This window comes from Mesoplodon mirus, assembly GCF_964341445.2.
Source record: "Mesoplodon mirus genome assembly, chromosome: 19".
NCBI lineage: Eukaryota > Metazoa > Chordata > Mammalia > Artiodactyla > Ziphiidae > Mesoplodon > Mesoplodon mirus.
In genome coordinates this window covers 3502172-3529792 of record NC_138995.1, presented here as the reverse complement: position 1 = coordinate 3529792, position 27621 = coordinate 3502172, and the positions used below count along the sequence as shown (strand labels likewise).

At 50.0% G+C, this 27621-nt stretch overlaps 2 protein-coding genes across 4 annotated transcripts; one reads left to right on the top strand and one right to left on the bottom strand.

The window, feature by feature from the left end:
- Positions 1 to 3036: 3036 nt before the first annotated feature.
- EMC8 (ER membrane protein complex subunit 8) lies at positions 3037 to 19310 on the bottom strand. The gene is made up of 5 exons (XM_082608078.1): positions 18818 to 19310; positions 10721 to 10797; positions 5063 to 5132; positions 4261 to 4355; positions 3037 to 3509 (listed from the first exon to the last, which is right to left on the bottom strand). The coding sequence occupies exons 1-5, from the start codon at positions 19046 to 19048 to the stop codon at positions 3350 to 3352; spliced, it is 633 nt and encodes a 210-aa protein (XP_082464204.1). The 5' UTR covers positions 19049 to 19310; the 3' UTR covers positions 3037 to 3349.
- Positions 19311 to 19384: 74 nt separating this feature from the next.
- On the top strand, positions 19385 to 27334 carry COX4I1 (cytochrome c oxidase subunit 4I1). 3 transcript variants are annotated; one of them, XM_082607567.1, is made up of 5 exons: positions 19385 to 19534; positions 20711 to 20784; positions 25295 to 25462; positions 26068 to 26199; positions 27087 to 27334. In XM_082607567.1, the coding sequence occupies exons 2-5, from the start codon at positions 20712 to 20714 to the stop codon at positions 27221 to 27223; spliced, it is 510 nt and encodes a 169-aa protein (XP_082463693.1). In that variant the 5' UTR covers positions 19385 to 19534; position 20711; the 3' UTR covers positions 27224 to 27334. The 3 variants fall into 3 exon arrangements, with proteins under 3 accessions (XP_082463693.1, XP_082463695.1, XP_082463694.1); XM_082607569.1 differs by having other exon boundaries at positions 19433 to 19503; XM_082607568.1 differs by having other exon boundaries at positions 19442 to 19534; positions 20692 to 20784.
- Positions 27335 to 27621: the final 287 nt, after the last annotated feature.

Sequence of the window (27621 nt, the reverse complement as noted above, 5' to 3'; positions counted from 1 at the left end):
ATTTTATTTCTTATTTTATTTTATTTTTTTGCGGTACGCGGGCCTCTCACTGCTGTGGCCTCTCCTGTTGTGGAGCACAGGCTCCGGACGTGCAGGCTCAGCGGCCATGGCTCACGGGCCCAGCCGCTCCGCGGCATGTGGGATCTTCCCGGACCGGGGCATGAACCCGTGTCCCCTGCATCGGCAGGCGGACCCTCAACCACTGCGCCACCAGGGAAGCCCCCGAAAAGTCTATTTTAAAATTCAGCTCTCTTCATTAAAATTGCTAAAAATCTCCACAGGGTATGGAGATTAATGCTCATGGCTATTTTTCTTGCTTCTACTTAACAGGATGTCACAAAGCAGCTACCGTGTTAAGACAGTTATAATACTAAAACGGGGCAGTTTTGGAAGCAAATATTTTTCTTTTGAAGGCAAAACAAAAAAGGTAGGTCAGAAAAGCTGAAAATGACTACACACAGGAACAAGAGTTTTCCAAACACATCAATCAGAAAAATGAGCTATTAAATCAAAGCGACTTATACAGAACTTTTTACACTGAGGAGGCTTAAAAATACCAGATCCCTGGAAAACTTCAATTACTCAAGATTTCTATCTTGTTTTTTATTCTAGGTCAATCTAATTTCATTAGAATTAGCCAAGTCAATTTTTCCTTAGTATACGCATGGCTTTTTGTCATTTATGCCTACCTTTTCACGTTTAGTATCCTCAATTCTTAAAGGCAACCATTAGACATGGAAAATGGCATTTTTACATAAGCCAGTAATTCATCTGTCCCATTCACTTCATGATGGATAGATGCTATGGAAGACAGAAAAATGTCCACCAGAATTTTAAGCATATGGCTGGTTCTAAGGGGATATCGCTACACACACCCCCGCCCTCCCGCTTCCCCTCCAACCCCTTCAGATTTAAGTAGGAAAGAGTTACTCAGGAGCATTTTGACAGACGAAGATCTCTTCAATGTACAAATATACCTTGTGTGGCTCCTTTAAGTCTTTTCTAGAAAAAGGCAGAGTATGAGTTCATTTCAGTGGCTAACTGACAGGCTCTCACTTTTATGCTGCGTGGGGAAAAATGAAGACTGTTCTTAGGGCCAGGAGACTGGAGGCTCAGAGGCCACACAGCAAGGCTTGGAGAGGTAAGAGGGAGGGGAGCCCAGCACAGGGCCTGGGGCTCCCCTCAGAGGCTTCTGCTGTCTTTACAGCATCCAGGACCAGTTATGTGCACTTTGGAAATCTGTTTTTGTTTTTTTCACAGATACATTCCTCCCTTTAGAGTATTTAATATGCTTTCTTCTGAAAACATAAGCCTGACTCAGCCATAGACAGGGCGCCTGGTTCCAGGCTGAAATCCAAACTGGAGAATGGCACATGTTCCTGGGAAGGTGGTGGAATCAAGAACAAGAATTCCACAGAGGTGAAAATGACGGAAAATAAGACTATCCTTGCAATGCCTCCAAAACTAGCCTTGGCCACACCTTTTGTTCCAAACAGCTCTGCCAGTTCCCCTTGACCTTGACCTGGAGGTAGCACATGTTCATTTTAATCCCAGGAAAAGAGAGCCTTTCTTTTTCTTTTTAATTTTTACTTTATTTTATTTTTATTTATTTATTTACTTTTGGCTGCGTTGGGTCTTCGTTGCTGCGTGCGGGCTTTCTCTAGTTGCAGCGAGTGGGGGCTACTCCTCGTTGCGGCGCACGGGCTTCTCATTGTGGTGGCTTCTCTTGTTGTGGAGCATGGGCTCTAGGTGCGCGGGCTTTGGTAGCTGTGGCTCATGGGCTCTAGAGCACAGGCTCAGTAGTTGTGGCGCACGGGCTCAGTTGCTCCCTGGCACGTGGTATCCTCCCAGACCAGGGATCGAACCCGTGTCCCCTGAATTGGCAGGCGGATTCTTAACCATTGCGCCACCAGGGAAGTCCCAAGACAGCCTTTTCTGTGGTAAATGCTGGAGATAACTCTTTTTCGAAACAAATACAGTCATCTGGGACGAGACTGTCCACTGCGTTCCACTTGTGCTGGCCCTGGCGTCTAAGTCGAGGAGAGTGAAAAGATAAAGTGTACCGATGCCTCTATCACCCCTTCATTTGTCTTCCCCACGTGACTTAAAGTCAGCTTAAAAAGCCAAGGGCGAGCGGGATTTGAAGAAGAGAGAATCCGGTGGACCAAATAAAGCACATCTATTGTAAGCAATGCTGAAATGTTTCCTACTTATTAAGAGAAAATAGTGAATGCTGTGTCATAAACCTTTTCAATAGATTATCCGATTGTTACAAATTTCCTTCATGTAGTCCAAAAAAAGACAGTAGCAAAGGTACAGTTCTCTGAACTCTGCATGAAACAATTCATGTAAAAAAGAAAAAGATGTAATGGAACCATAAAGTTTCCCCATCAGTTTCCTACGACTGGGTTAAAAAGCTTGACTGTTTCAAGTATAATGATTACAGACACTGCACTATAAAACTCCGGGACCCTAAGTTTTGTTCTGCTTTTGTTGCTTCAAATACAAAAAAAATAATTGTTTTGAAGACATAAATTAGAACCATTTGGATAATCATGCATGTCAGTCAGGAGTTAGGACCGATTCTTGCCTTTTTAAGATAATCTTAGCATGGTTCCGCTTTTCTTTTGGTTCCACAGGTTTACAAGCTTTCTGGTTGAGGATTATTACACTGTGCTCCCATCCAAGCTGCCTTCCCAACGATGTTTGTTTTTACCCTTAATGATGAAGGTTTCTCAGGCAACTGTGGCATTATTTCCACGTGTAGAGTCGTGGCAGCTACGGAAGCCTGACAGCGGGGTGGCAGGGGCGTGCTGTTCGTAGCTGCAGCCTCCAGACCGCTGACACCAGCACAGGGCTCTCAGAAACTGCTCGGCACCCACACGCCACGTGCCTGCCCAATCCCAGGTCTGGACGATATTAACTCAAACAGGATGAAAACTCACAAACACTCTCATTTGGGTATAAGATCTAGGCCTTTTTTTTTTTTTTTTTTTTAAAGATAGTTCATAAGCCTTAAAAAGTATTCTCTCCAGATTATAAAAGGTTAAAATCGTTTAATAGGAACAATCTTGGACAAGCAGAAATAGCTTTGATTTGAAGAATTATAGCAACGTACAATTGGGAAGGACTCCACAGGGATGGTCAGATGGGACAGTCTATGCCTGTTCTCGAGGCTCTGCATTAGAAAGATGACTGATGGGACATTCTGCCCTCTATCAAGGCACATGCCACTTCTGAAAACTGCCAGCTTTCCACACAGGCTAGAGATATCTTATTTACATTTAAAAACAGCTTTTCTTCTCCAGTGCAGTGGAAATGCCCAGAGACCAGTCACTGAGATCCCTCCCTAACACAGGTGCAGGACAGCTTTATTGATCTCTGGGTTTGTCCAGTCATTGCGAATGTCATCCAGGTGGTTATCGAAATCCACGAGTGTCTCATAGGACCGGCCGTCCAGGAGTGACGCCGAGATCCTCTGGGCCTCCGGCCAGTCTTCACAGTAATCACTACGAGGTGAAACGGGAGAAATCAGCCTCTTAATGAAAACAGGTGGCTTTTCAATAGAGTAAACAGGAAACCACCCACGTGCAGAGTGGTATAAAGGAAGACAGTACTGAACACTAGCAAACACGTACGTTTAAACACGTGAAGATGCACGTAAAGAATCTGAAACGTGAAAGAGTCACCCTCCAAATGAAATTCTGAAAAAGCTGGAAGTAGATGACTGACTACAAAGAAACCAAATGAAATGCCTGGGAAGAGGGTTTGGCTTGGGGAGGGGTGCCCTGAGGTTGAGGTGGGAAGACCCTCGAGTGACACTCAGGTTGTCTGGACTGCTTGGAAACCCTGTAGGCCTCAGTCCTCCAGGGGTCGAGGAACATGCATGACTTCTTTTTTTTTTTTTTTTTTGCGGTACACGGGCCTCTCACTGTTGTGGCCTCTCCCGTTGTGGAGCACAGGCTCCGGGCGCGCAGGCTCAGCGGCCATGGCTCACGGGCCCAGCCGCTCCACGGCATGTGGGATCTTCCCGGACTGGGGCACGAACCCGTGTCCCCTGCATCGGCAGGCGGACTCTCAACCACTGTGCCACCAGGGAAGCCCCATGCATGACTTCTGTATGAGGTTTGCACACTCCTCTGGGGAAGACGCTAACTTAAAAACCCAGAAGGCTGGCATCAGCTTTCCTGTGGGAGCTGGGTGCCCGGAGTGGCACCAGCACACATGGCATGTGGGCCACCCTGGGAACAGGGCACTCACTAGTGAGGGTCTCTGCAGCGCCATTTGTTTTCGTGGTGTTCGTACACATGGATTGTGGGCACCACACAGTCCATCGTGAACTTGGTGTTGTCTACCTGCAACGAGACATAGCACGTGCCTGTGAACAGAGCCGGTGCTTCTGCTGTGAGTCCGCAGGCCCTTCCTTGAGGCTCTCCAGCGTCAACACTGCCCGGGGCAGAAACCCCACCTCACGGCGCAGGACACCACGAGAGCACGGCCCAGGTGTACTGTGCCATTCAGGAGAAATACTAAGTACTTTACTGCTTTTTCACAAACGTGAAGCTTCCAAACTTTACTTCCGCCTTCTCTGTTAGAATCCCATCTGAACTGAGCTTAACAGGGCTCTTGGTGAGAGCCACTCCCCTCCTGGCTCCCTCCCCGGCTCCCTCAGCCGTGCCAGCTAACTTAATCCAATGGCTCTCACACGTGAGAATCATCTGGAAGCTTACTGAAGCACAGACTGCTAGGCCCCTAGACTCTGCATTTCTAACAAATTCCCAGGTGGTGCTGCTGCTGCTGGCATGGGGACCCCACTGTGAGACCTGCTGAAGTGGAACGACCCCCACCCCTAGAAATCCGTGCGCTGGGACAGCAGCGGCCTGTGACTCAGCAGCTGTAAGCCTGCAGTTGGGAGCAGGCTGCAAAAGCGGGCCACGGTCCGATGAAGTACCCGCAGAAAGGAAAACCGTTTATAGCAATAGTTAAAGCCCCACGTCAGCAAGAGGATGCTCAGCAGCCATCCCGCACACAGAAGGCTCAGGAGCGAGCGAGAGTGGCTTACCATGATGAGAGCTGTGTCGCTGAAGCCCTCGGCGATTCTGGAGGCCACCTTTTCTGCAACCTGGTTTGGACTGTGGGAGAAGAACCAGCGAGGTCACCGCATTTTAGTTATCGCCGTTCAACGCTGTCTGCCTAAGGCAGAGTGAACAGCAATGATACAAAGACCAAGGGCACCAGTAAGCTGCCCGAGCTTGTTACGCCCGTTTAAGTAGCTTCTGGTGACTGCGGTCCCGCTGCAGTGACTGGTGAGGATGGGGAACGCTGCGTGGGTCACGTGGAGCACAGGGGAGAGCAGGGCCCTTCCCCCACCAGGAAGCCCTGGGAGGGGATCTTGAGAGGGTGTTTTCTAAACAGAAAGGCTCCCTGGACCCTGGGGGAGAGTGCCACCCAGGGCCTGCAGACAACTGTGCTGCTGAGAGCCGCCCCAGGCCAACAGCCCCCAGGGCCCACCTTCTCCGTCTGCGCCCTCAGCTGCTGGAATCGAGTCAGTTGTTTTTCCTTTTTTTTTAGTTTTAAAAATTCCTAAGCCATTCCAGATCTTCTCAGTGCTCAGGAGCCTTCCCTGGCTGGCTCTGGCTCTGTGCCCACCGCAACCTTGATAAATGGCAACTTTCCACCTTACGTCAATAGGGTGACTTGGAGAGTGGGTCACACGTGTCCCTGCGCCCCCCTCCTCCCGCCCGCAGGCCCATCCACTCTGGCCTCCTCCTTGGGGCCTTACTTAGCTCCCTTCCCCAACAATGGGCCCAGCTCTGAGGTCAAGTCTGAGTCTTTTCCTTTTTAGGACAAGAAAATTAACCAGTTCTGTGCAGTCTCGGTCCAACTTCTCTTCTCCCTTTCAACCGTATTTCTTCAACTTCTTTAGTAAAGCTGACGATCCTGTCCCTCTGGCTCCATTTCCTCACTATGCCGTGCAGTCTGCCGTCTGCCCCCTCACCCCGGAGGGCAGCACCCCCGAAGCCTCCAAGGCCCCCCGGCTGGAATCCGGGGCGGCTGGAATCCGGGGCGGCTGGAATCCAAGGCAGGCAGGCCGGCTTGCTCGCGGTTTCTCTGGCTGAGGTGACCTTTCCCACTTGCTTCCAACCCCGCACCAGGCGCCTCCCTTTGCACCCTTCATTCTCCCTGCCACCTGCCCCCTTCAGCCTGTCACCGGAGGCATGCGTTTCTAAAACTGCCTCCTCACCGGTCTCAATTTCCAGGCTCTTCTTGGAAGATAAAAGCCCCCCGTGCTCAGGCTGGCAGACCCAGCCTCTCTCACCACGGGACCAGCTACCGTTCCCACCCCCGGAGCAATGCTCTGTGTGCCTTCCCTCCCAGGGGACTGTCTGCGTGTTGTCCTCCTCACACACCCCGCCCCCCCACTCATACCCTTCCCTGTCTGGAATGCCCTTCGGCGCCCACCTCTGCGTACTCAATTCCTTCCATCTTTAATGCCCAGAAAACACCATCCTCTCTGGGACGTCTTGCCAAGCTGCCCCAGATGAGGTCCATGTGTCCCCTCTCTAAACACTTAAGCCCTGGTATGCAGTTGTCTTTTTGTGCATCTTTTTCCCCTGCACAGAGTCTCAGCTTTTTTTTTTTTTTTTTTTTTGCGGTACACGGGTCTCTCACTGCCGTGGCCTCTCCCGTTGCGGAGCACAGGCTCCGGACGCGCAGGCTCAGCGGCCGTGGCTCACGGGCCCAGCCACTCCGCGGCATGTGGGATCTTCCCGGACCGGGGCACGAACCCGTGTCCCCTGCATCGGCAGGCAGACTCCCAACCACTGCGCCACCAGGGAAGCCCAGTCTCAGCTTTTTGAAGCAGGGACAGAGCCTTAAAGAAACACACTGAACAATTACGATCGTTTCTTTGTGAATGAGGTGAAAAAAGCAGGTTCAATGCTTTATAAAAATAACTTTTATCTAATTATTCTATTTTCACTTTTAAAATTGAGAATTTTTAGAGATGTGTGATTATTTATCTGCAGTATCATGTTAAGAAAAATGAAACAAAAAAACAGTTTAATAGAGAAAGGGCCCCCGGGATTCTTGTCCCTCAGGTCACCCCGGAAAGCCCTCAAAGTGAAGGCAGCACTTCACAGGAGTCAGCAAGTGCCGAGTTCCCGTAGCGGGACCTGCTGATTCACCCGCCCACTGTGGAGAAGGCGCACCCCGCTCCTCACTCACTCACACCTTAGGTGCAAAGGGAAATGAAGTCAGCATTTGCTAAGAGCATGATCTTCTCCCTAGGAGCATTTGCCACAAAGAAACTGGCAAAATGCTATTATCCTAACGTTTATGATTATCATAGTACTTGGTGACTTTTATTGGGAAGGGGATGAGAAACATTTATTATGTTTCATTTCAGATGCCCCCAAGCTCACACTTACCATTTGTTTTCTTTTGAAAGAACTTAAAACTTACAATAGTTAATGAATTGCCAAAGTATTTCAAAGAACTACGAATTTTGTTTACCTCTTATTTGTATTTCACACTTAGTCTCTAACACCGACCTGCTCCACTCCTAATGTCAGATGGTCACATTGTGACAGTCACGTCAGTACTTTGTTTCCAACTAGGCTGTACAAGTCCTTGTTCCTGTGAACAGTCAGCTGCCAAATACAACGGTGGGGGCCCTGGAGATGGAAGCCACTTGCGAAACCCCCTTCCCAACCCACACAAAACTAGGCACGAACCTGTGATTGAGATCTTACATTTACACCTAAAAGCTCTTTACTGAGCATCTACCTCAGGCCAAGGCACTGGACCTGGTACTGAAATCTACCCCTCTTGAAGTGTTTATCATGAAGCGAAGCTCCAGCAATTATGAAATGATCAAATAAGACTTGATGGGATAACCTGAAGTTTAGGAAATGAGTAAAACAGTTATAAACACCTTATAGTTCTTTTTCTCCGATTAAAACAGTGACCGAATGATCCTTTTTTAAAAAAGGTAATCACAGGACGAGTAACAGGACCGGCCTCTACTTGGAATCAAACACAGAGTTAAGCACGCTGCATGTGGCTTCGCTCTGCCCTCCTCACTCCCACTCTCCGAGGGATGAATTCTTTAGCTCCATTTTACAGACAGGACCACTGAGGCCAAAGTGGTGAATCAGTAAGTCACTGAGGACTTGAATCCAAGTCTAACCTGGCTCCAAAGCTTATGCTGTGAGACGATGTGAATCAGCCGATGTTTCTAACAGAGGAGCAAAATTTTCGCTAGGCAAAGCTGAAGAGAGAAGGGAAGGTTTTCTAGGTAGAAGCAAATGGTACTAAAGAAGGAAGTCAGCGTGATCCCAGCTTCTGAGCTTCCTGGCTGTGTGGCAGCGAGCATCTCTGGCTGGAGTTTCTTCAGCTGAGTGTCCTTGTGAGGATTCGAAAGGATGACACCAAGAAAGGCCCAGGCCAGGCACAGTGGTAGTGACTGGAGGTTTACTCCAAACACGCTGGAGGGGTGGATTAGATCCCGGAGTACGGCCGAGGCTCACGGGGTCAGAAGGGATCCAGGGGGTTACTGGACCCACTTGTCTCACTGCCCACCACGCTCTCTACAGATCTCACCAACGGCTGGCAGGCACTTAGACACTGACTTCAGTGGGAGAATGAAGACCTCCTGAGCAGAGCAGGTGAAGGACCTGGGAAATTCTAGAAGGTGTGAAGAGCATGAAAGTGGTGTCTGAGCAAGATAATTCTAGGCTGGGCTGCAATGAGGTCCGAACAGAGGCAGGAGGATGAAGAGGCCGTGAGCCAAGTGAGGCAGCGGAGAGGAGAGCCTGTGCGGGCGCGTCTGGGGGCCGGGGAGGAAGGAAGCCAGCGCCATCACCTCTGGCCCGGTGTCCTCTCCTTCCTGCGAGAACAGCTGCGGGACAGTACTGTCTGCTTCCGGGAAACCTTCCAAGGACGGCTCCCCGCTGCTTACAAAACAGTGAAATGCCTCACAGCCGTCAGGGTGGCCTCACCTGCTGGCGCCCCCTCTGTGCGTGCGCCCCACACTCCTGCCGGCTTCCACCCGGTGTCTGCATCACGCTGTCCCCCCTCCGCACTCTTCCCTCTGCTCTCCACGTCTGTACGTGACAGGACCCTGCCACGCACAAGCATCCTGTTCAAACGACACTCCTCCCCGAGGGCCCCTATGGTCACAGCAATGGACTCAACGCCTGCCTGCTACTGCTGGACAGCCCTCCGTACCACCCTCCCGGCATGGGGCCTGGGGGCCTAGGTTTCGGTGTCTTTTGTGTTCAATCCAGCAACTCGAGGGCAAGGGCCAAGAGTCCAGCTTGGCTCAGCACAGAGCTTGGCCCGGGGCAGGCGCTTTGTGCCATGCAGCCTCTTTCGTGTAACAAAGACCAAGACCGACACCGGCCATGAATAGGCCATGAATAGGCCATGAATAGGCCCCAGCTCATCAGCACCCCGGAGGCAGGTGGGCTCAAAAGTAAGGCGTGGTCAACAAGAGATGCGCCGGGGAGAGAGCCCGGATGGGCAGCGGGCGGGAAGAACGCGAGAGCCAGGCTTCAGAGGGCGCCCCTGCGCCGTGGCCCACGCAGAGGCTTTCCCAGGAGTCTGCGCCGGTGACCCTGTCTCCCTCTGAGTCCCGACTGGGCCCAGTCCTCTACAGCAAAACGGCTTCCATCCCTGAAGTGTTTCTTCAGCTTATTGTATTATGGCCCTAACGCTGTGAGTCCAGCCTCTTGCCTTTGCTGGGCAAGCGGATGTGACTCCAGGAGACACTTCGGTCTGGGGTCCTTCACCGCGTCCCAGGCCGCCTGGCCACGTGAGGGAAGCGTGCGAGGGCACCCCGGCTTCTGCATCTGGCTTTCGGCTGGTCAGGGTGCTGATTCCTCTGGGACTTGGCCTGCGAGGTCCCATCAGGCTAGCTGCTGGTCGTATCCCTCGACCAGAGGGCACTCTTCTCCTTGGACCGGGTTTCTTGACCCAACCCCTCCTCACCCCTTCTGGCAGCGCAGGTACCAGCTTTTGTCACCAGCTCCAGGTGACTGCCCCACCCTCTCGTGAGTTCTCTTACATACAGTTCACACCTCTGGAAACAACCGCCTTATTAAGTCCTCCACCAATTATCCTAACTACAGGGTGTCAAGTGTTTTTCTGCTGGGACTTTGATGCAGAAGTAAAGCAAAGACCTCAGCTTTGCTCATTAGTGAGAATCACAGTGGGTGCAAAGAGCCGGATAAAAGAAACCGGAACCTAACGTGAAAGAAGCAGCAAACACCACATTTTCGTCAAAGTATCAGACCTTAAGGGCACCAAACCTAAACGTTACTCTTTTTTTAACCCCCCAAGCAAGAGTGGAGTTCTTTCCTAATGCTGTGCCCTGTATCATTCCCACCTTGGGAACGGGAAGCAAGACCCAGCTGAGTGGGGACAGAAACAGGAGGCCCTGGACTGTTGCTTTCATTTTATGAATTCCCTTCAAGCAAAATAAAGAAGATACAGAACAGAATCCCAACGTTAATATAAATGTTTAGAATTACTGTTGTTTGGAATTACCCATACCGCAGTCCCCCTGGAATACTATAAACAAGCACAGAGGGCCCAGAGGGGTTCTGTTCTAACAGATTTTGCATCCTGAGACCACAGAGGTCAAAACGTGCATCAGAGATCATCTCCCTCACGCTATCATTCTTTCAGACCACAGAGGGGTTTTGCATGGACATACCTGGCATCCTTTACTCGTTCGTTAGCTTGATAATAACCAGCAATCACATAGCTATTATCTTTGCACCATGAATCAATCTGAAAGAAGAACAAAATTTGGGAAGAAAAGGTGAATGATTTCCTCTTAAATATCAAGTCTCAATAAACAGAGGGAACCCCCCCAACCCCTGGATGCTGGGACAAATCAGATATAAGCCCTGTATCCTCCTCCCTACAAGAATGAAATGGGAGAGTTCCCTGGTGGCCTAGTGGTGAGGATTCGAGGCTGTCACTGCTGTGGCCCGGGTTCAATCCCTGACTGGGGAGCTGAGATCCTGCAAGCTGAGCAGCACCACCAAAAAAAACCCAAACAAGAATGAAATGGGTGTTCAGGGGAAAGAAGGTCACCCCAATTTGCTTTCCACAGTCCACGTGAGGCCAGAGAAAGCAAAGAAGAGCCTGGGCTCCCACTCTCACTGAGGTGGGGTGTCTTCCCACAGAGGAGGACCCTGTAATGACTGGGAAGGGTGGGGCTGGACACGAGGAATGACCTCCTCCCCCAGTCCCAGCAGAAGGCCCCAGTGTAGACATATATTAAACGGGTGCAGTGCCGTGGGTGAGGTGAGACCAGAGTTACCCACCTTCTCTGACAATATGAAGCACTGAGGCATTCTGGGGCTTGAATAAGCCTTAAGATCATTTAAATCAATCCTTCACAGATAAGCAAACTAAAAAGCTCGGAGAGGGTCTAAGTCTGCATAGCCAGGTAGCACAGCCAACCTGGGAATATAAGTCTGTTTCAAAGCCAGCTGCTTTAATACCGTATCTCAGTATTCCTAGCAACACACCATGAAAAATCCATCATGCCGGGATGTGGGGTAAACAGGCACGTGCATGCGCGCGCACACCCTTCTCTGTGGCATGTTTTCAAATGGGAGCATGGCAGCGGATTTTTAAAGTTTTTTGTTTTATAATGCCACTCTTCTCTCATCAGATTTAGCATCCTGCAGGTCTAATGCTATTATTAAAAGCAACAAAAGGTCATCCTGTTTTGCCATAATGGAATTTTAATAATACACTGCAGTAAATTCTATCCTCAGTCTGCAAAGGAAGAGATAAAATTGATCCTCGAGTTTTTCAAAGTAACTGGTTAAAAATGTTTTTCTTTTCTTCCTTATTTTTTTCCTTTTTTAAACATAGCTCTACTGCTCTTTTTCTCAAATTCTGGTTTGGGTCTCCAACAGTCTCCTTTATGACTAAAAGCAGACATTACAGAATGGTTACAGACCAAGGTTCCCTCGCTCACACAAAGATTAGAATAATAATTCTGGCTTCCTAAGAGCTTACAAATTACACTGAGGCAAAACCAAGGCTCAGTGAAAGAATTAAACGTTTTGGTCATCCACTCAGAAGACGAGAGCCATGTCTACAAAATATTTATAATGGCTCTTTCACACTAACTTTGATGCAAATTATTCCACAATTACTTATATTTTGTTTCTATCACCTCTTAAAGGAATGAGTTCTAGAAACTCTCTATTGCTGCTTACAGCAGCAAATTCTTTCATTTCTTTCTAAATGTATCTCTATGTGGTATCAAAGGGCATAGCCCCGTTCTAAAATTTGGCATTTGGCCCCATTCCCTGAACTCAAACCCATAAGTTAGCCCATCCTTTAGTGTAGCCCTCTCAGTCTTTGTTTCTGATCAAAGACTGGTCTCTTGAGTGTGTCCTCACTTGAGGTGACCCTGCCCACTTTGGTGCCCCTCTCCCAGCCCTGTGGTGTGGGCTGTTCTTATATCCAGAGTCACAACTACAGATGGTATCCCGAGTTTTGCTACTGTCCTGGCTTCCTAATGCCCTTGTAACAAGTTACAAAAACTTAGTGGCTTAATACAAATTTAATACAAATTTATCTTACGGGTCAGAAGTCTAAAATGGGTCCGCTGGGCTGATTCCTTCTGGAGGCTCTAGGGGAGAATTCGTTCCTTGCCTTTTCCGACACCTAGGGGTCACCACGTTCCTTGGCTGGTGGCTGTACCACTCTGGCCTCTGCTTCTGTCACAACTCTTTTCTCTGACTCTTACCCTGATGCCTCTTAAGGACCCTTGTGATTACACTGGGTCCATCAGACAATCCAGGATAATCACCACATCTCAAGATCCTTAACTTCATCTCACTTGCAGTCCCTTTTACCATGTAAGGTTACACGTTCACAGGTTCCAAGGATTAAGGTGTGGACATCTTGGGGGTCCATTTTTTGGCCCACCACAGCTACGTTTAATATAAGATAATTATTTTCTGCTGCTGATATCCTGACCATCCCCAGCAGTAGTCCTTTTTTATGGCCATGCTGTGCAGCTTGCGGGATCTCAGTTCCCTGACCAGGGATCAACCCGCACCATGGCAGTGAAAGCCCAGAATCCTAACCACTATGCCACCAGGGACTCCCACAGCCGTCTTTAGTGAGCAGTGTGAGCTGCTCCCAGATCCCTTTCCTGGGCTGAAGGTAACAGTTCAGGACTCAATCCCTAGCAAACACGTGGTGTCACCTTGTACCTGTACTCAGAGCGCAGAGGAGTCACTTGACATGAAGGATGATTCTTGTGACAAACACAATGCACACCTCAACTTACACTTTACCTAACGAGGGGTGAATTCCTGTACGTAAAACTCCAAGGGCCTAACCAAATTCCAGCAGAAAAATAATGTCATGACCTTGAACTTCTAGTAGAACTCTTTTTAAAAAAAATTTATTTATTTTCTTTATTTTTGGCTGCATTGGTTCTCTGTTGCTAAGTGCGGGCTTTCTCTAGTTGCGGGGAGCAGGGGCTACTCTTCGTTGCGGTGCGCGGGCTTCTCGTTGAGGTGGCTTCTGTTGTTGCGGAGCACAGGCTCTAGGCATGCGGGCTTCAGTAGTTGTGGCTCATGGGCTCTAGTGCGCAGGCTTAGTAGCTGTGGCGCGCAGGCTTAGTTGCTCTGCGGCATGTGGGATCTTTCCGGACCAGGGCTTGAACCCGTGTCTCCTGCATTGGCAGGCGGATTCTTATCCACTGCGCCACCAGGGAAGCCCTTTTGTTTTGTTTTTGTTTTTTTGGCAATGCCGCGTGGCTTGCGGGATCTTAGTTCCCTGACCAGGGATTGAACCTGCGCCCCGGCATTGAAAGCGCTAAGTCCTAACCACTAGACCACCAGGGAGCTCCCTAGTAGAACTCTTTGAAGAGGTTGTCCCAAAAGTGAACCAGGAACAAAAGCTCTGGCTTGGCTTTAGAAACCTTTCAATGATTCAAAAAAAGAACGACCAAGTTAAGTCTGGATGCCTGTGACAGGCATGCACAGCCTGTCCACAGCTGTCCAGACTCAGACACAAGTGGCCCCCAGTTGAGGAATGGAGAACTGGCCATCAGAGCCCACAGAGGTAGCGTAAACAAGTTTCAGTGGAACCAGACCTCATGGGTGAGAGTGAGCCGGCGGGCAGTAAGAGTGAGGGTGTGGGAGGAGGCAAGCAGCATGGACAGTCGGGGGCAGGCAGCTCTTGAGGGCCCTCAGAATCCTGAAGTCAGCCCAAACGGCAACTCGCTCCCTCCCAAGTGGGGCAGCACAAGGCAGAAGAACTGAGAAGCTGTCTGACCGCTGTTCTCAACGAATGCGCTTCCATCTTCCTCACCTTGCTGCTAAGATGCCCTACTCCCGTGATGCATCTCGTGAACAATCAAAATGAAAAAGTTCAGGACAACACTCTGAAACTCGTCAAGTGACTCTGAATACAGGGTCCAAATCCTGCATTTACTTATGTAGTTTCTTTTACTTTCCAGAGGGAAAGAAGGACACTTTCACCTTGGCATAAGTCTGCCACCCTCTGTTCAATGCCCTTTCAGGCTCGTTCCATTCCAGACACATAGGAGAACGACTAAAGGCCCCGGGCCCAACTCATCCGTTCCCAGTTAGACTGCACAAAGAAAGCAGCTTCTCTCAGCAAACTCGCTAACAATTGCATGTATGAGGCACTTTGTAATTTCCAAAGCACCATCACCCACCTCATGTAGCTATATAATAGCCATGAAGTAGGCAAGGCAGGGAGCTGATAAGAGCCACCCCAGTAGGGCCTTGCTCCCATGTTTGCCACTTACAAGCTGGGTGTGTCTGTCAGCCTCCCTGCCTGCAGCAATGAGCAGGCCCTGGCTTCTCAAAGTAGAGGGGTTGTTAGCTTCACGGAGAAGAAAAGCTCCTTCTCAAGTCGGCTGCCGATTCTTCTCTGGCAGGAAAGGAGCTGGCTCCAAGGAGGAAAAGCTCTGGAGGTAAATGGCATGGGGACAGAGGGCGAAGGTCAAAGGGAAGAAGTGAAAGGAGAACCCAGAGCAGCCAGCTCCCTGTCCCAGGCCAGCACATTTATGTTCTGGAGAGAAAAAGGGGCAGGAGGACGCAGGGGGCTGAGCCAAAAGCCACAGGGGCAGCAGCCCGTGCAGACGAGTAGAGAAGGCACATACGGAAGCAGCAGAAAGAGTTCGAGACCGAGGTCACTGCGACTAGACCAACCGGCAAAGAAGGAAGTCCTTGGAGCAGAATGTAATGAAAAGCAGCTCCACAGCACCAGGAAACCACCGACGGGGGAAAAGGACAAAGAGGGCTTAGGGAAACAGCAGGTTTATGCTAATGTCCCTACTGACATTTTATGGATTTTTGCTTTTAGAAATAATTCCATCACTACCTACGTCAAAGGGTTATAAGGATAAATTAACAGGCATAAGTACTTAAAAAAAAAAAAGCAAGCACCAGAAATGCAAGGATTTCTTTTTAATGGAAAATGATAATGAAAAGCCTTGCAAAGGAATCTGATGCTGCCCTTTGATGGACTGCACATCAAGTCAGTCTTCCCCACTTATCAAAAATAACTCAATACGAAACTCCCTGAATAGAAACAAGCTGGGAGAATTAGGCCTCGTTTATACAACTACATCTTCTATAGCTGATAAACCATGGCTCCATACACTGAGATTTTTTCACTGCCTTCAGGTTGTAAAGTTGCTAAATCAAAAGCTGAAGGATATAAACTTAAATATCTTAATGGTAATACAAAATTTGTGGATGGACTCAAATTGCAAATTTTCCTTTATAACTTTATTTTGAAAGTTATCTAATTTGTACTCAGTTGACATCTTTCTCGTATTTTTCAAATTCTGAGTCTATGATTCAAAGTTTTGATCAACAGAAGAAAAGTAAGCACAAGCCACCACTGCTTGGCAAGGATAAAACTTTGGCTGTTAGTTTCTACTGTGTGCAAAGAAGCTAAGTGCAGAGAATGTAGTTTGCACTTAATTTTGCTGGACTCAAGGAGGAGACCCAAACACCGAAGGGCACACCTGGGGACATGCTGGAAGGCGAGTCTGGGGTGCAGCGTGCAGTGGTGCAGGGCGAGCAGGGTCAGAACAAGGCCTCAAGCAGCGCCCCTTAACAAGCTGTGGCAGTGGGCCTGCCTTGAGAGGCAAGGTCCCCTCTGGGCATCTTCCCTCCCCAGGTAAATGGTGGACACAGCCCTAATCCTTGGGGAAAATTCATGTAAAGGTTGCTTATAGTTGGTATATTTAACTCCTTCAAGCATTGCATTTATATCTTGTAATAGGAACATAACCCTTTAACTCTGTAGAGCTTACTTGAGAATGAAAAGAATTAATCCTATTTTGACAATTCCAAGTGAGGTTCAAGTTTGCCTTTAAGATGCTCTTTGATTATTTATTTATTTATTTTTTGGTACTCTGATTATTTCTGATAGGATTTTCTAGGGATTTAAAGCAACACACCTTTCCCTCCTACCCACCCTGGCTCCACCTTGGTTAGTCTGCTGACTTCCCTTCTTCCACCCACCCCGCAGAAGCTGGAGTTCCTCAGGTTTCAGTCCATGGCTCTCTACTCATTACACACAGTCCCAGCCAACAGGACCTGCTCTCATGGCTTCAAAAGTCATTGAGAAGCTACTGGTCCCCCATCTATGTCTCCAGCCCACCCATCTTCTGAGTTTCAGACCCATTTTTCAGCTGTCAACACTAGGTCATTTTCCCTCAACGAATGGTGCCACTGTCCTTCTGATGCTTAAGTCAGAAATAGAGGTGTGTCACCCTTGCTTCCTTTTCCCTATGTCCCCACACGATTAGTCACTGAATGCTGTGGATTCTCCCTCCTGGCTCTCTCCGGTCTGTCTCCTCTGCTTCCACGGCACACTTAGTTTAGGCCACCTCTCTGCCTCTAGTATTATATACACTCCTGTTTCCAACATCCTCTTTGCTGCAGGCTGGGGCAATCACTCCAAGACACAAATGTGACCATGCAACTCTCCTCCAGTGGCTTCCCTGTCCTCATGATGGAGCCCAAACTCCGCTGTGTGGTCTGCAAGGTCCTCTACAATGAAATCTGTCCACTGCTCACCTCTCTCCACGCCAGGTCGCTTTATACTCTACACTCTAGCTCTTCCCTAAATACCCCTCCCCCCATTTTCTCCTGGTCTTTGCACAAGCTACTCCCTCTGCCTTGAGTGGTTTCCCGCCACCCCCTGAAGGAGGGCTGGGTTAGTTGAACCTTCCCCACTTTCTGCTTAACTCCTGATATGGCACCTATGCTTCGCTACTGTACTTGTCCGCTTGGTACAAGTTCAACTGCTAAGCAGGTACAGTGTTTGATCCATAGCCATATCCCTCCCCCAGCACAGGCCTGACACTACAGGAGAACTGGATAATCCTGCATTAGTGCTACTGGTTAATCTAGTTCCCGCAAGTGAACGCACTTCACATATCCAATCACCTCGCAATTCCCTTGATAACAAAATCATCACGACAGGTGGTTGAAAAGACTTGAAGTAAAACAGACACATGCACACCCCAGGGATGTACTGGTACTGACAAGCTATTTCTTCAGGAGCTAAAATGGTTGATTTTATAAATATCATCTACTTCTTATCTATCTCCTGCCCCAAGATGACAGGAAGAAATTCAGACAATGACTCAGTTTAACAGGCATTCAAAGATGTGCCCAGTAAGCTTAGGCGAGGACCGTTTGTCTCAAGATACTTCCTGCTTACCAAGAATTGACATGGGTGTCAATAATTAGGTAAATTACAAAATGGATTCATTTTACTTGGTGGGAGGTATAGAGAAAGGACTTCTACCTACACCTTCTCACTTAACTACTTTTTGCATAATCAACTAATTTTTTTTAGTATCATAGTTTATATGTATATGAAAAACTGTACCTCAAGCCAGGCAGGTCTGAGTCTACAGTTTATTTCTCCCTAAGGTTTCAACTCAAATTTATCGGTGGTCTTTTTTCCTTTATGGGTCACCATACCTCAACAAGCACTGCCTAGGATTCAGTGACCAGCCAGTCTATCCCTATGCCACATCTTTTCTCACTGTACTTCAACAGACCAGTCGTGAGCAGACCCACAGCAGTGTGCGGGCTGGAAGGCATGTCTGCTCCGGCTTTTAAATTCCACAAACCTGCCATCTGCGGGTTTTAGCTTTTAAAACCACGTCTGCATTCTAGATGTCACTAAGAGGACAGACAAGCTTCCCTTACAAAGCGCTCAGGCGCATTCTCGGGCAGCAGTGCCCGTGAGGCCAACCCTGCCTCTAAACGTGTCTCCACCCTCGGGGTCCGGGGCACTAACGTCGGAAGAACCGCAGCCTTTACACCCACGGCAGACACGGATCTGGCCCCGCGAAGGTGCGCAAGGGCCAAACCGCAGTGTCAAAACTTCCCGTGACTCAAAATCCCAAATACAAACGCTGTCAAATCATCGCTCAGTTAACGACGGCTTGTTTCTATAAAGGATACTGGTGTGAGAAAATTAATGTACTATTCGTCGCCTAAAGCGTCTAAAAATACCCAGGACGGTTAAGATCGCTCTTGCGGCCGCTGCCACTACGAGCTGCCACCTGCGGGGCCTTGCTAAGTGCAGGCAAAGTCCTATGCGCCCTCGCGGGTCGTCCGTTCGTGGTCACGGCTACCTCGGGGGTGGGTCTAGACTCCGGCTGGACCACTGTGAGCTTCCAGCTGGGACTGCTCGGAAGCTGATCGCCAGGCGGTCTCCTGCCCTGCTGATTCCGAGGCAGGACCCTTCCCGCGCTTACCAGGGTGAGGGCCACCTCCAGCATGGGGGCGAGGGCCAGGGTGCCGTGGAAGAGGGGTATACAGTCCACGAAGAGGGTGTGGTGGGCACCCGGGCCGCCCAGAGGAAGGTGCTCCTTGCGCGGCTTCTGCTTCTCGGCCACCAGCAGTCCGTTGACGGCGCAGTGCGGGTACTTGGCGCCGTGCAGCACCATCTTGCAGTAGGCCTGGGTGGTCAGCTTCACCCCGGGCATGCTGAGCCCGGGAGGGCCCCGGAGGCCCGGCGCCGGCCGAGGCCTGGGATCCGCTGCCCGGCCGCGCGGAGCCTCAGGGGAGAAGTGGGACGAGGCGGCAGCTGCCTGGCGCGGTCCCGCGGCTGGCGGAGGCCCCCACAGACCAGGCCCCGCTCGGGCTTGGCTCCTCTCGACGCCGGCTTCCCCCCGGGAGAGACCGATGAGCCCACGTCAGACTCCCCTCGCGCCTCTCGCCGGGCGCCGCCGAAAAGCTGTCTCCCAGCGACCGCCGGAAAGCAGCCCGGCTCTGCGTTTTACGACGTTCGCGGCGCCCCCCCGACTTCCGGTCCTGTGACCTCCAATGAGGTCGGGAGCGGGGTGGGGTCCTCCTCGATCCCGTGGTGCTCCGCGGCGCGGCCTCGCTCTCTTCCGGTCGTGAGTAACCGGGGCGTAGAGGGCGGCCGTTGGCGGGCACGGTGAGCAGCGGCTGGGCGGCGGCGGCGGCAGGTGAGGCGGGCGGCGACCGGTCTGCGTCGCGAGACTGGTGAGGGTCGGGCGCAGGGAGCCGTCGGGCCTGCGTGCGCGCCGCGCGGCGCCAGCAGGAACCGGCGCTGGGCCTCCGATCCCGGTGACATTGAGGCCGGTCGGCGGGGACTCCGGGCTCCGGAGCCGCCGGATGGCGGTCTTTTTGCCTCCCATAAGCATTGGCCGGTCCTCGCCTGCGCTGCCGCGGCGGCGGGCTGGCTTCGGCTCTGACCTTGGAGCGTCCGCTGGCCGCGGGCGCTCACCCTAGGGCAGGTCGCTTTGCGGGCTCCCGGCCACCCCTTCAGACGGTGCTGCGCCACCGCCCCGGCTGTAACGGGGCTCAGGGGCAGGCGTTCGGCGTCCGCCCACGCGCGGGCCAGGCAGGGGGAGAAAACACGGGAAACGGGAACGAGTTCAGCCCTGATGTCATGCTTCTGTTTATTCTGCCCGTAATGGGTATTTTCTGAATGCGTTTGGGATCCTTTTCGTCATCGGTGGGGTCCCCCGAAACGTCCAGTTTTAAGGGAGGGGGAGGTAGGGGAGCTAGGCATGATTCAGTGAAGGCCCAGGTGAGAGGTGGGTCATCCAGGTCATTCGTTGTCCTGCAGGGTTTGGAAGTGGCCCAGGGCCCTGTTTGCAGCCTTTCTCCCGGGTTTCCCCTTCCTGTCTTGTGCACATATTAGGTCTGAAACCAAATAATGAATGCAGTGCGTGCCACCGTCCCTTTGAACTGTTGACTTTTTTTTCCTGAACAATGGAGCCCATCATAGCAGCACATTCTAGCTTTTCCAGAGTCTCTTTTAAAAATATATTCCTCTTTGCTTTGTAAGAAAGCCAATGTTTAAAAAACAAAAGCAGAGAAACGATATGCAGAAAAAACCAAAAACCCAGTTTTCTCCTAATTGCCTTAAGTGTATACATATGGTGCTTGGTTTATAATGAAGCTCCGTTAAAACGTGCTGACTGCTGAGAAGAAAACACCTCATCCTAGGTTAATTTGTGAATTCAGAGTCAGTAATGAAGAAGGGATCAGTTACGTTAGAGGGGAGAAGAAAAAAGAATTGCGTTGACTTCCAAAATGCATTGGGGTAAAAAGAAGAATCATTCCTAATAGGCGTTTACGCTTATTCATAGAGAAGGTACGTTTTTATCTTTCAGAATGTTGGCTACCAGAGTATTTAGCCTAATTGGCAAGCGAGCAATTTCCACTTCGGTGTGTGTACGGGCACACGGTAAGTGTAACTTTTCTTTTTGCTCCGCTCTGTTTAAGGCCCTGTGCTGGAGTTTCAAACACAGAGGGCTGAGAGGGCTAAGATCCTGACCACGATGCTGAGGAACTTGAGGGGAGGTATAAACATTTTAATGGGGCATGCTTCTAGATCAGAGAGTATTTATGAATCATATTGAATTCTGGCCTGGGTCTTTGCCAATACTGATATTTTCCCCCTTTTCCTTCCCTTTCCATATTTTCAGGTTCAAGTTCCACCCCTTTTAAGAGATCCCCACTATACCTGACTTTAACACTCTCTCCCTCCAACAAAACTCCCAGCCACTTACGTTGAACACGGTTTATGTTATTGGGACAATGGAAGGGAAGGAGCTTGGACTTCCTCGCCTGAACTGGGTTCAATCTCATTTCTACCTTGGACTAGTTACTCAAGTTTAGGAATCTGTTTTCTCGCCTGAAATATATGTAAACAGCTTAGTGCAGTGCCTGGCACATAGCAAGTTTAGTTTTGCATTTATCAAGCATCTTCTTTGTACTTGTCACTGTTAGGCACTTAGAATAAAAGAATATGAGATATGAAATCATTCCCCAAGACTGTTTGCAGTCTGGAGAGGGAAAATACATGAAGGCAGCGTTTCAGTAAGAGATAGACCTTGAGGAGAAACATTTAGCCTGACCTCTGGGGTACAGGGGAGGCTTCTGGAGGAGAGGCCTTGCTCTGCTGAAGGGCTAGTAGGTTTAACCTCACATTCCAGAGGGGAGTGGCATTCCAGTCAGAGGGAAAACAAGCAGGAGGAGGAAATGCAAGTCAGCATGGCAGGTTGTGTTACTGAGGGGTCGAGGGCAAGGCTTGAGTGGTGGGTGATAAAGTCAGAGAGCAAGGCTTATGTATCTGGGGGCTCAAAAGCTGTTGCCTGAGTTGCTTTGTGTGTGAATTTTTCCTTGAAATTGTGTCCTTTAATTGGCAATACTGTTGTCTTACATTTCTCTATATTGCTGATATTGCTCAGGATAACACTATGGACATAGACTCTAAAACAGATGATTTTAGTAAGAGTATTATTGAAATATGTAATTGAAATGACTAGGTAATGAAAAAAATTAGTTGTTTAGTTAATACATGCAGAAAGAAGCACTCCTTCACTAAAAGCCTGGCAAGTCACGTAGGACAGAAATTACATTTTGTTTCCATTTTGGTTTTGCTAATATATTTCCTTAGCTTTTAGTTTGTTTGCTTAGTTTAGTTGGTAGTATAATTTACAGAAAGGAAAATTTATCTTTTCTAGGTGTTATGTTTCTACGGATTTAGGTACACTCACAGTTGTGTAACAACGACCCCTGTCAAGACATACAACATTTCCGTCACCCCCAAGAGTTCTTTCATGTCCCTTTGGTCGTTCGGATCTTCTGTAAGAAGTCAACTTGAACCTCCCTTGGTGGCACTGGCCATGACTTACTCTTAGGGTATTGCGTTAGGCAGAGGAAGTCAGATCCAGTCAGTCCCTTCTTGAAGCCCTCCGCTGGCTTCTCGTGCCTGGAGTACGATCAGCGCCCAGCCTCTCTGGTCTCGTCACGTCAGACCCAGAACGGCAAAGAGCAGCCCAAACCAGCCCTCAGCCCTTCCTGTGGGCTCAGGCTCCCAGCGCGCACGGGTGTTTTGTTCCTCAGATGCACCAGCCTGGCCCCTCCTGCCTCAGCTCCAGAGGCGTGGATGGTTGCTTCTTTGGAATCGTCACCCTCCGTGCAGGTGTTATTTTAGAACAGCCTTTCCTGACCACCTGTCCTGCCTTACCTTGCTTCGTGCTTCCTTAGAGACTGTGGATTTGGGGTAGTTTGAGTGTCGTCTGCCTCTAGAGCGCCAGCTTTGGAGGCCAGGTCCCTTTCCGGGCTTGTTCATTGCCGCGTCTCCAGCACACGGTAGGCAGGTGGAGAGAACTGCAGTCCATTAGACAAGTCTCGTTCTTTAACTTTAAAGTTTTAGTTGTACAAGAACCGGTTCTCCACATAAAATAGCACAGTCTGGAGCACCATTGGTAGCCCCTGTGGGAAGTTTGGATATTTGTGCGGTGACCCGTCTGAGAGGGGAGCTCAGATTCACCAGATTGCCTCAGCAGAGGCTCCCCAAAATCCATCCAGGTTGAGGATAGACATGCTAAAACATGCACTAGAATGCAAAGTCTTTGCTTTTCTCTCTTTTTAGAAGGAATGTTTGGTGTGTTAACCTTTATGTGTCTGTGCTCCGCACTCCCCTCCCCGCCCCCCATTTACTGGGGGACCAGGCCCAAAGTGCTGAAGAGCCCTCGGCAGCCCTGTGATCACGAACTGGCCATTCTTGTTCTAGAAAGTGCAGTTTTATGCTTAGAGTGCTCAAAGATTATGAGCATTTACGTCTTTATAACAGCTTTATTGAGATGTAATTTACACAACACACACTCACCCACTACAGGGTGCACTTGAGTGGTTTTTGGTTCATCCACTGAGGTGCGCCACTATCACGCAATCAACTTTAGAACGTTCTCATGACCCTAGTTAATATCTAGTTTTAATAACTCGTGTAACCTGAGTGCTTTGTAGTTCACTCATCATTCTGATGGAGTTTTTAAATTGGAAGGTAATTCTAGCCATTTTCATCTCAAATCCTTTTGGGATAAGGTCGGGTATAAATACATAAGTATGGTAGGCATTTGCAAGTCACAGATACGCATCTAGAGAAATTTTACTGCTGTAAGGCTTAAGGTTTTATTTCACTACTGTTAACATGTTTGGGGAGATTTTAATCATTGGGACTAAGCTAAATGGAGGTGAAGCATTTTTGCAGGACTTCATACCTCTTAATCAGTTTGGAACACAAAATTTCCTTGCAGATGTAGGGTAGAATTGAACACAGCTTTTTGCAGAGGGAAAACCCTAAATAAAATTGAAGATATTCCTTTTTTTTCCTGCTGTCTGAACTTTTTCCTCTTTGCTGGAAGAATCCATGGGTACACACCCACTTGAAGGCACTAACATTTCTGACTTTTTTAGCAGAATCCTCATTGTGTCCTCTCCTCTTCCCATTGATAACAGCTTGGGTTTAACTTGCCAGGGGATTTGTGTGTTTAGTTACACATACCTGTGAGTATCTACATGTAACTTAGCTTTTTAAAAAGAAAACATAACCCTGATAGTGTTCTGTGACTTGGTGGGTACACAGTTGTCTTTCCATTTGGGGCACATGGATCTCTGTCATTCATTGTACGGTTGTAACTTGTTTCGTGCCATGCATGTTCCCCTGGTTCCCTTCCTCTGCTTGCCTTTTTCTTTTTTTTCCAGATCTCTCATTTCCCAACATGCTCTGTAGTTTATTGTTTGATTTCCACTTCTAGCATGTTGACACTGGTAGGCAGGAATGTTTGCGTTGTTCACTGATGATCCCAGATTGGAGCCACGCGTGGCATATGGTAGGTGCTTGGTAAACCTTTGTTGAACAGGCCAAATGGCTCCATGATAACGTGTTTCTAAGGAGCACAGCTTCTTAGTGCGTCCTTGGTTGGACACAGGTTATTTGATACTTTGCTGTAATAAGCAGTGGAGCATTAACCAGCTTTTCTTTTTTTTTTTTTTTTTTTTTTTTTTTCCGTACGCGGGCCTCTCACTGTTGTGGCCTTTCCCGTTGCGGAGCACAGGCTCCGGACGCGCAGGCTCAGCGGCCATGGCTCACGGGCCCAGCCGCTCCGCGGTATATGGGATCCTCCCAGACCGGGGCACGAACCCGTATCCCCTGCATCGGCAGGCGGACTCTCAACCACTGCGCCACCAGGGAGGCCCCTAACCAGCTTTTCATACATCTTTCTTTCTGAACCTTGAACCCTTGTTTCTTTCATGAGGTTTTTTTTTTTTTTTTTTGCGGTACGTGGGCCTCTCACTGCTGCGGCCTCTCCCGTTGCGGAGCACAGGCTCCGGACGCGCAGGCTCAGCGGCCGTGGCTCACGGGCCCCGCCGCTCCGCGGCACGTGGGATCTTCCCGGACCGGGGCACGAACCCATGTCCCCTGTGCCGGCAGGCAGACTCTCAACCACCGTGCCACCAGGGAAGCCCTTTTCATGAGTTTTATATTGTTTTTGTTCTTCCCCATTAGTTGGAGTCCCTTGCAGAAGGGCCTTCACCTAGTCCAGTCTGCAGTCCAGTCCAGGGCACCTGAGCGCCCTCTCTGACCTCTGCATGAACACTGGTCGTTGCAGGAAGTGCCGCCTTGTTAGCGCTGCCCCTGGCAGGTTTTTGTTTTGCTGTGATGAAAAGCGTTGCTCTTACGCGTCTGCCAGCCTCACTCTGCCATCTGGGCCCCTCAGGACAGGCCTGCTCCCTGTTGCACGTGACAGTCCTGTCGATGTTTGGAATGGTGGCCGCAGCCCCTGGGATAACTGAAGTTTTCAGGGTGCACATACACGAACTTACTTTGGTTTTTAGAAGTGCCGCCTTGTTTGTAACTCTGAACCTATGCGAATTTTCAAATATTTATCCAATGCATGTTTTAGGAAGTGTTGTGAAGACTGAGGACTTTGCTCTCCCGAGTTACGTCGACCGGCGTGACTACCCCTTGCCCGATGTGGCCCACGTCAGGGACCTTTCTGCCAGCCAGAAGGCCTTGAAGGAGAAGGAGAAGGCCTCCTGGAGCAGCCTCTCCATCGATGAGAAAGTTGAACGTGGGTATTGAAGGGAAGCCAGGGCAGCTTGCGTTGGGCGAGAATTCTGGTTCTGGGCTGCTGCCCAGAGCCCAGCGTGCTGGGGAGGGTGGGGTGCTGTGGCTCTGTGGGGCTGTCCAGGGCCCAGGCCCCTTTGTCCAGGCTTGTGGGCTCCAGCCCCGCCGGGGAGGAGCGGGAACAGAGATGCAGAGCTGCTGAGCAGGGCTCTGCGGAGGGCTTAGCGTGTGAGAGTAGCTTCTCGGGGCCTCCCTGGGTGGGACTGGGTTGGCTGTAAATTATTGATGGAAGATCAACGAAATTTCACTGTCAGGTAGGAAAGAGGCATGAAAGTATTATGGGCTTGAACAGACCCTTAAACCTTAATCTAAAGCAGAAGGAATTTCACGGCTTTCTTTTGCCCAGAGTAAACTCCATAAGTTGATGCATCTCCTTCCTTCCCGCTTACGTGTGCGTGGGTGCGTCCGGGCCTCAGGCCTGTGCTGTGTTCCTCGCTGTATGTTTGCCGCCCCCGTGTTGTGGGGAGGAGGGATGGAGGCCCGCCGTGAGGAGGGGCTGCCGGTCCCCGTGGCCCTCTGTGCCTGCAGCGCTGTCCTTTCTGTTCCCAGTGTACCGCCTTAAGTTCAAGGAGAGCTTCGCGGAAATGAACAGGAGCACGAACGAGTGGAAGACAGTTGTGGGCGGTGCCATGTTCTTCCTCGGCTTCACTGCTCTCATCCTCATCTGGGAGAAGCTGTACGGTGAGTTGAGGGGAGAGAAGGGGCCGTATACCCGGAGTGGCTGCATCTTTCAGTGCCCAAGAGTGGGCCATGGGGCCTTCACACAAAATCGGCGCTTCCGTCCTGGGCTCCATCCCCAGCTTGTTTACCGGGTTTGAGAGACTGGCTCACGTGAACGGAAGTGGTGTAAGCAGAGTCTGCTTTATTCTGAGCGGGCCACGCTCGGTCACGAACGGCCTCCTTTGTACAGCACGCCACGTATCCAGTAGTGGTTTCTCTGCTCGCCAGTCAGTTGTCAGAAGAAGGAGTAGTGGCGGTTAGATCCAGGAGAAGGGAACTCGTACGCATCAAGGGCTGTCTCAGCTGTCGGGGACTGCCGCTCAGTGGCCAGAGTCCTGGGTCTCCGGCCCTAGCGGTTTCTGCCCGGCCAGCGCTGGGCTGCCTGCTCGCTTGTTCTAGTGCCGCCTGTCCTGCGTTCTCTCTGTGCAGCCGCGTAGGTATCTTCCCGTGCTGAGGAGGTGTGATCCTGTATTTGTGGCCTGCCTGTGGACGCGGCTCGGTGACAGACCTGTGACCCTCTGCTCTTCCCCCGCGTCACCTTTCGTTCTGTTTGTGCTCTGTGCTTGCCTGTAGCCCCGTTGTCTATATCCTATAGAGAGGACGTTCTGCTTTTAGCTTAAGTGTTTTATTGCTTGCTTTTACAAACGAAGGAATAATTTGGAAATACCGAGTTGTCAGTGCCCAGAATTCGAAACCAGTGTGTTTGCCTGCGTGTGGCTGTCAAGTGGCAGATGACTGCGCTGGTCGGGTTGCCAGTGAGATGGGGGAAGGCCTCACCCGTGTAGCGCATTGGCTTGGAAACACCTGGTCAGGACAGTGTTGCCTCACGAGGTTGTTTTGGACTGCAGTGTACGGCCCCATCCCGCACACCTTTGAGGAGGAGTGGGTGGCCAAGCAGACCAAGAGGATGCTCGACATGAAGGTGGCCCCGATCCAGGGCTTCTCAGCCAAGTGGGACTACGACAGGAACGAGTGGAAGAAGTAAGGACCCGCCGTTCGCACGCCGGAGCGCCCCCATGTCACCTCCCTGCAGCTCCGCACGCTTACGGGAGTGTTGTTCCCAGTACCAGTGCTAATAAACGAGCAGTTTACGTGACGTCCTTGTGGCTGCTTCTTTGATGGTAACTGAATGAAATGCAAGCGTCGTTTGAAACACAGTAAGTTTCTCCCAGGTGTCTGTAGTAAATACATTTTGGGTATAAATGAACTGGCAAAAATAAGTTGTATAAGGGGATAGCATATAAAAACTAAAAATATAGAGTCCTGTGGTGTGGGATGTTTTGACAAGAGATTTTTATGAGAGTTAAATCCCCATCGCAGTAGCCAGACTGACAGACCTCACCGTGGTCACTTTTCTCCTGGGGCTGTCTCTCCCCTTGAAAT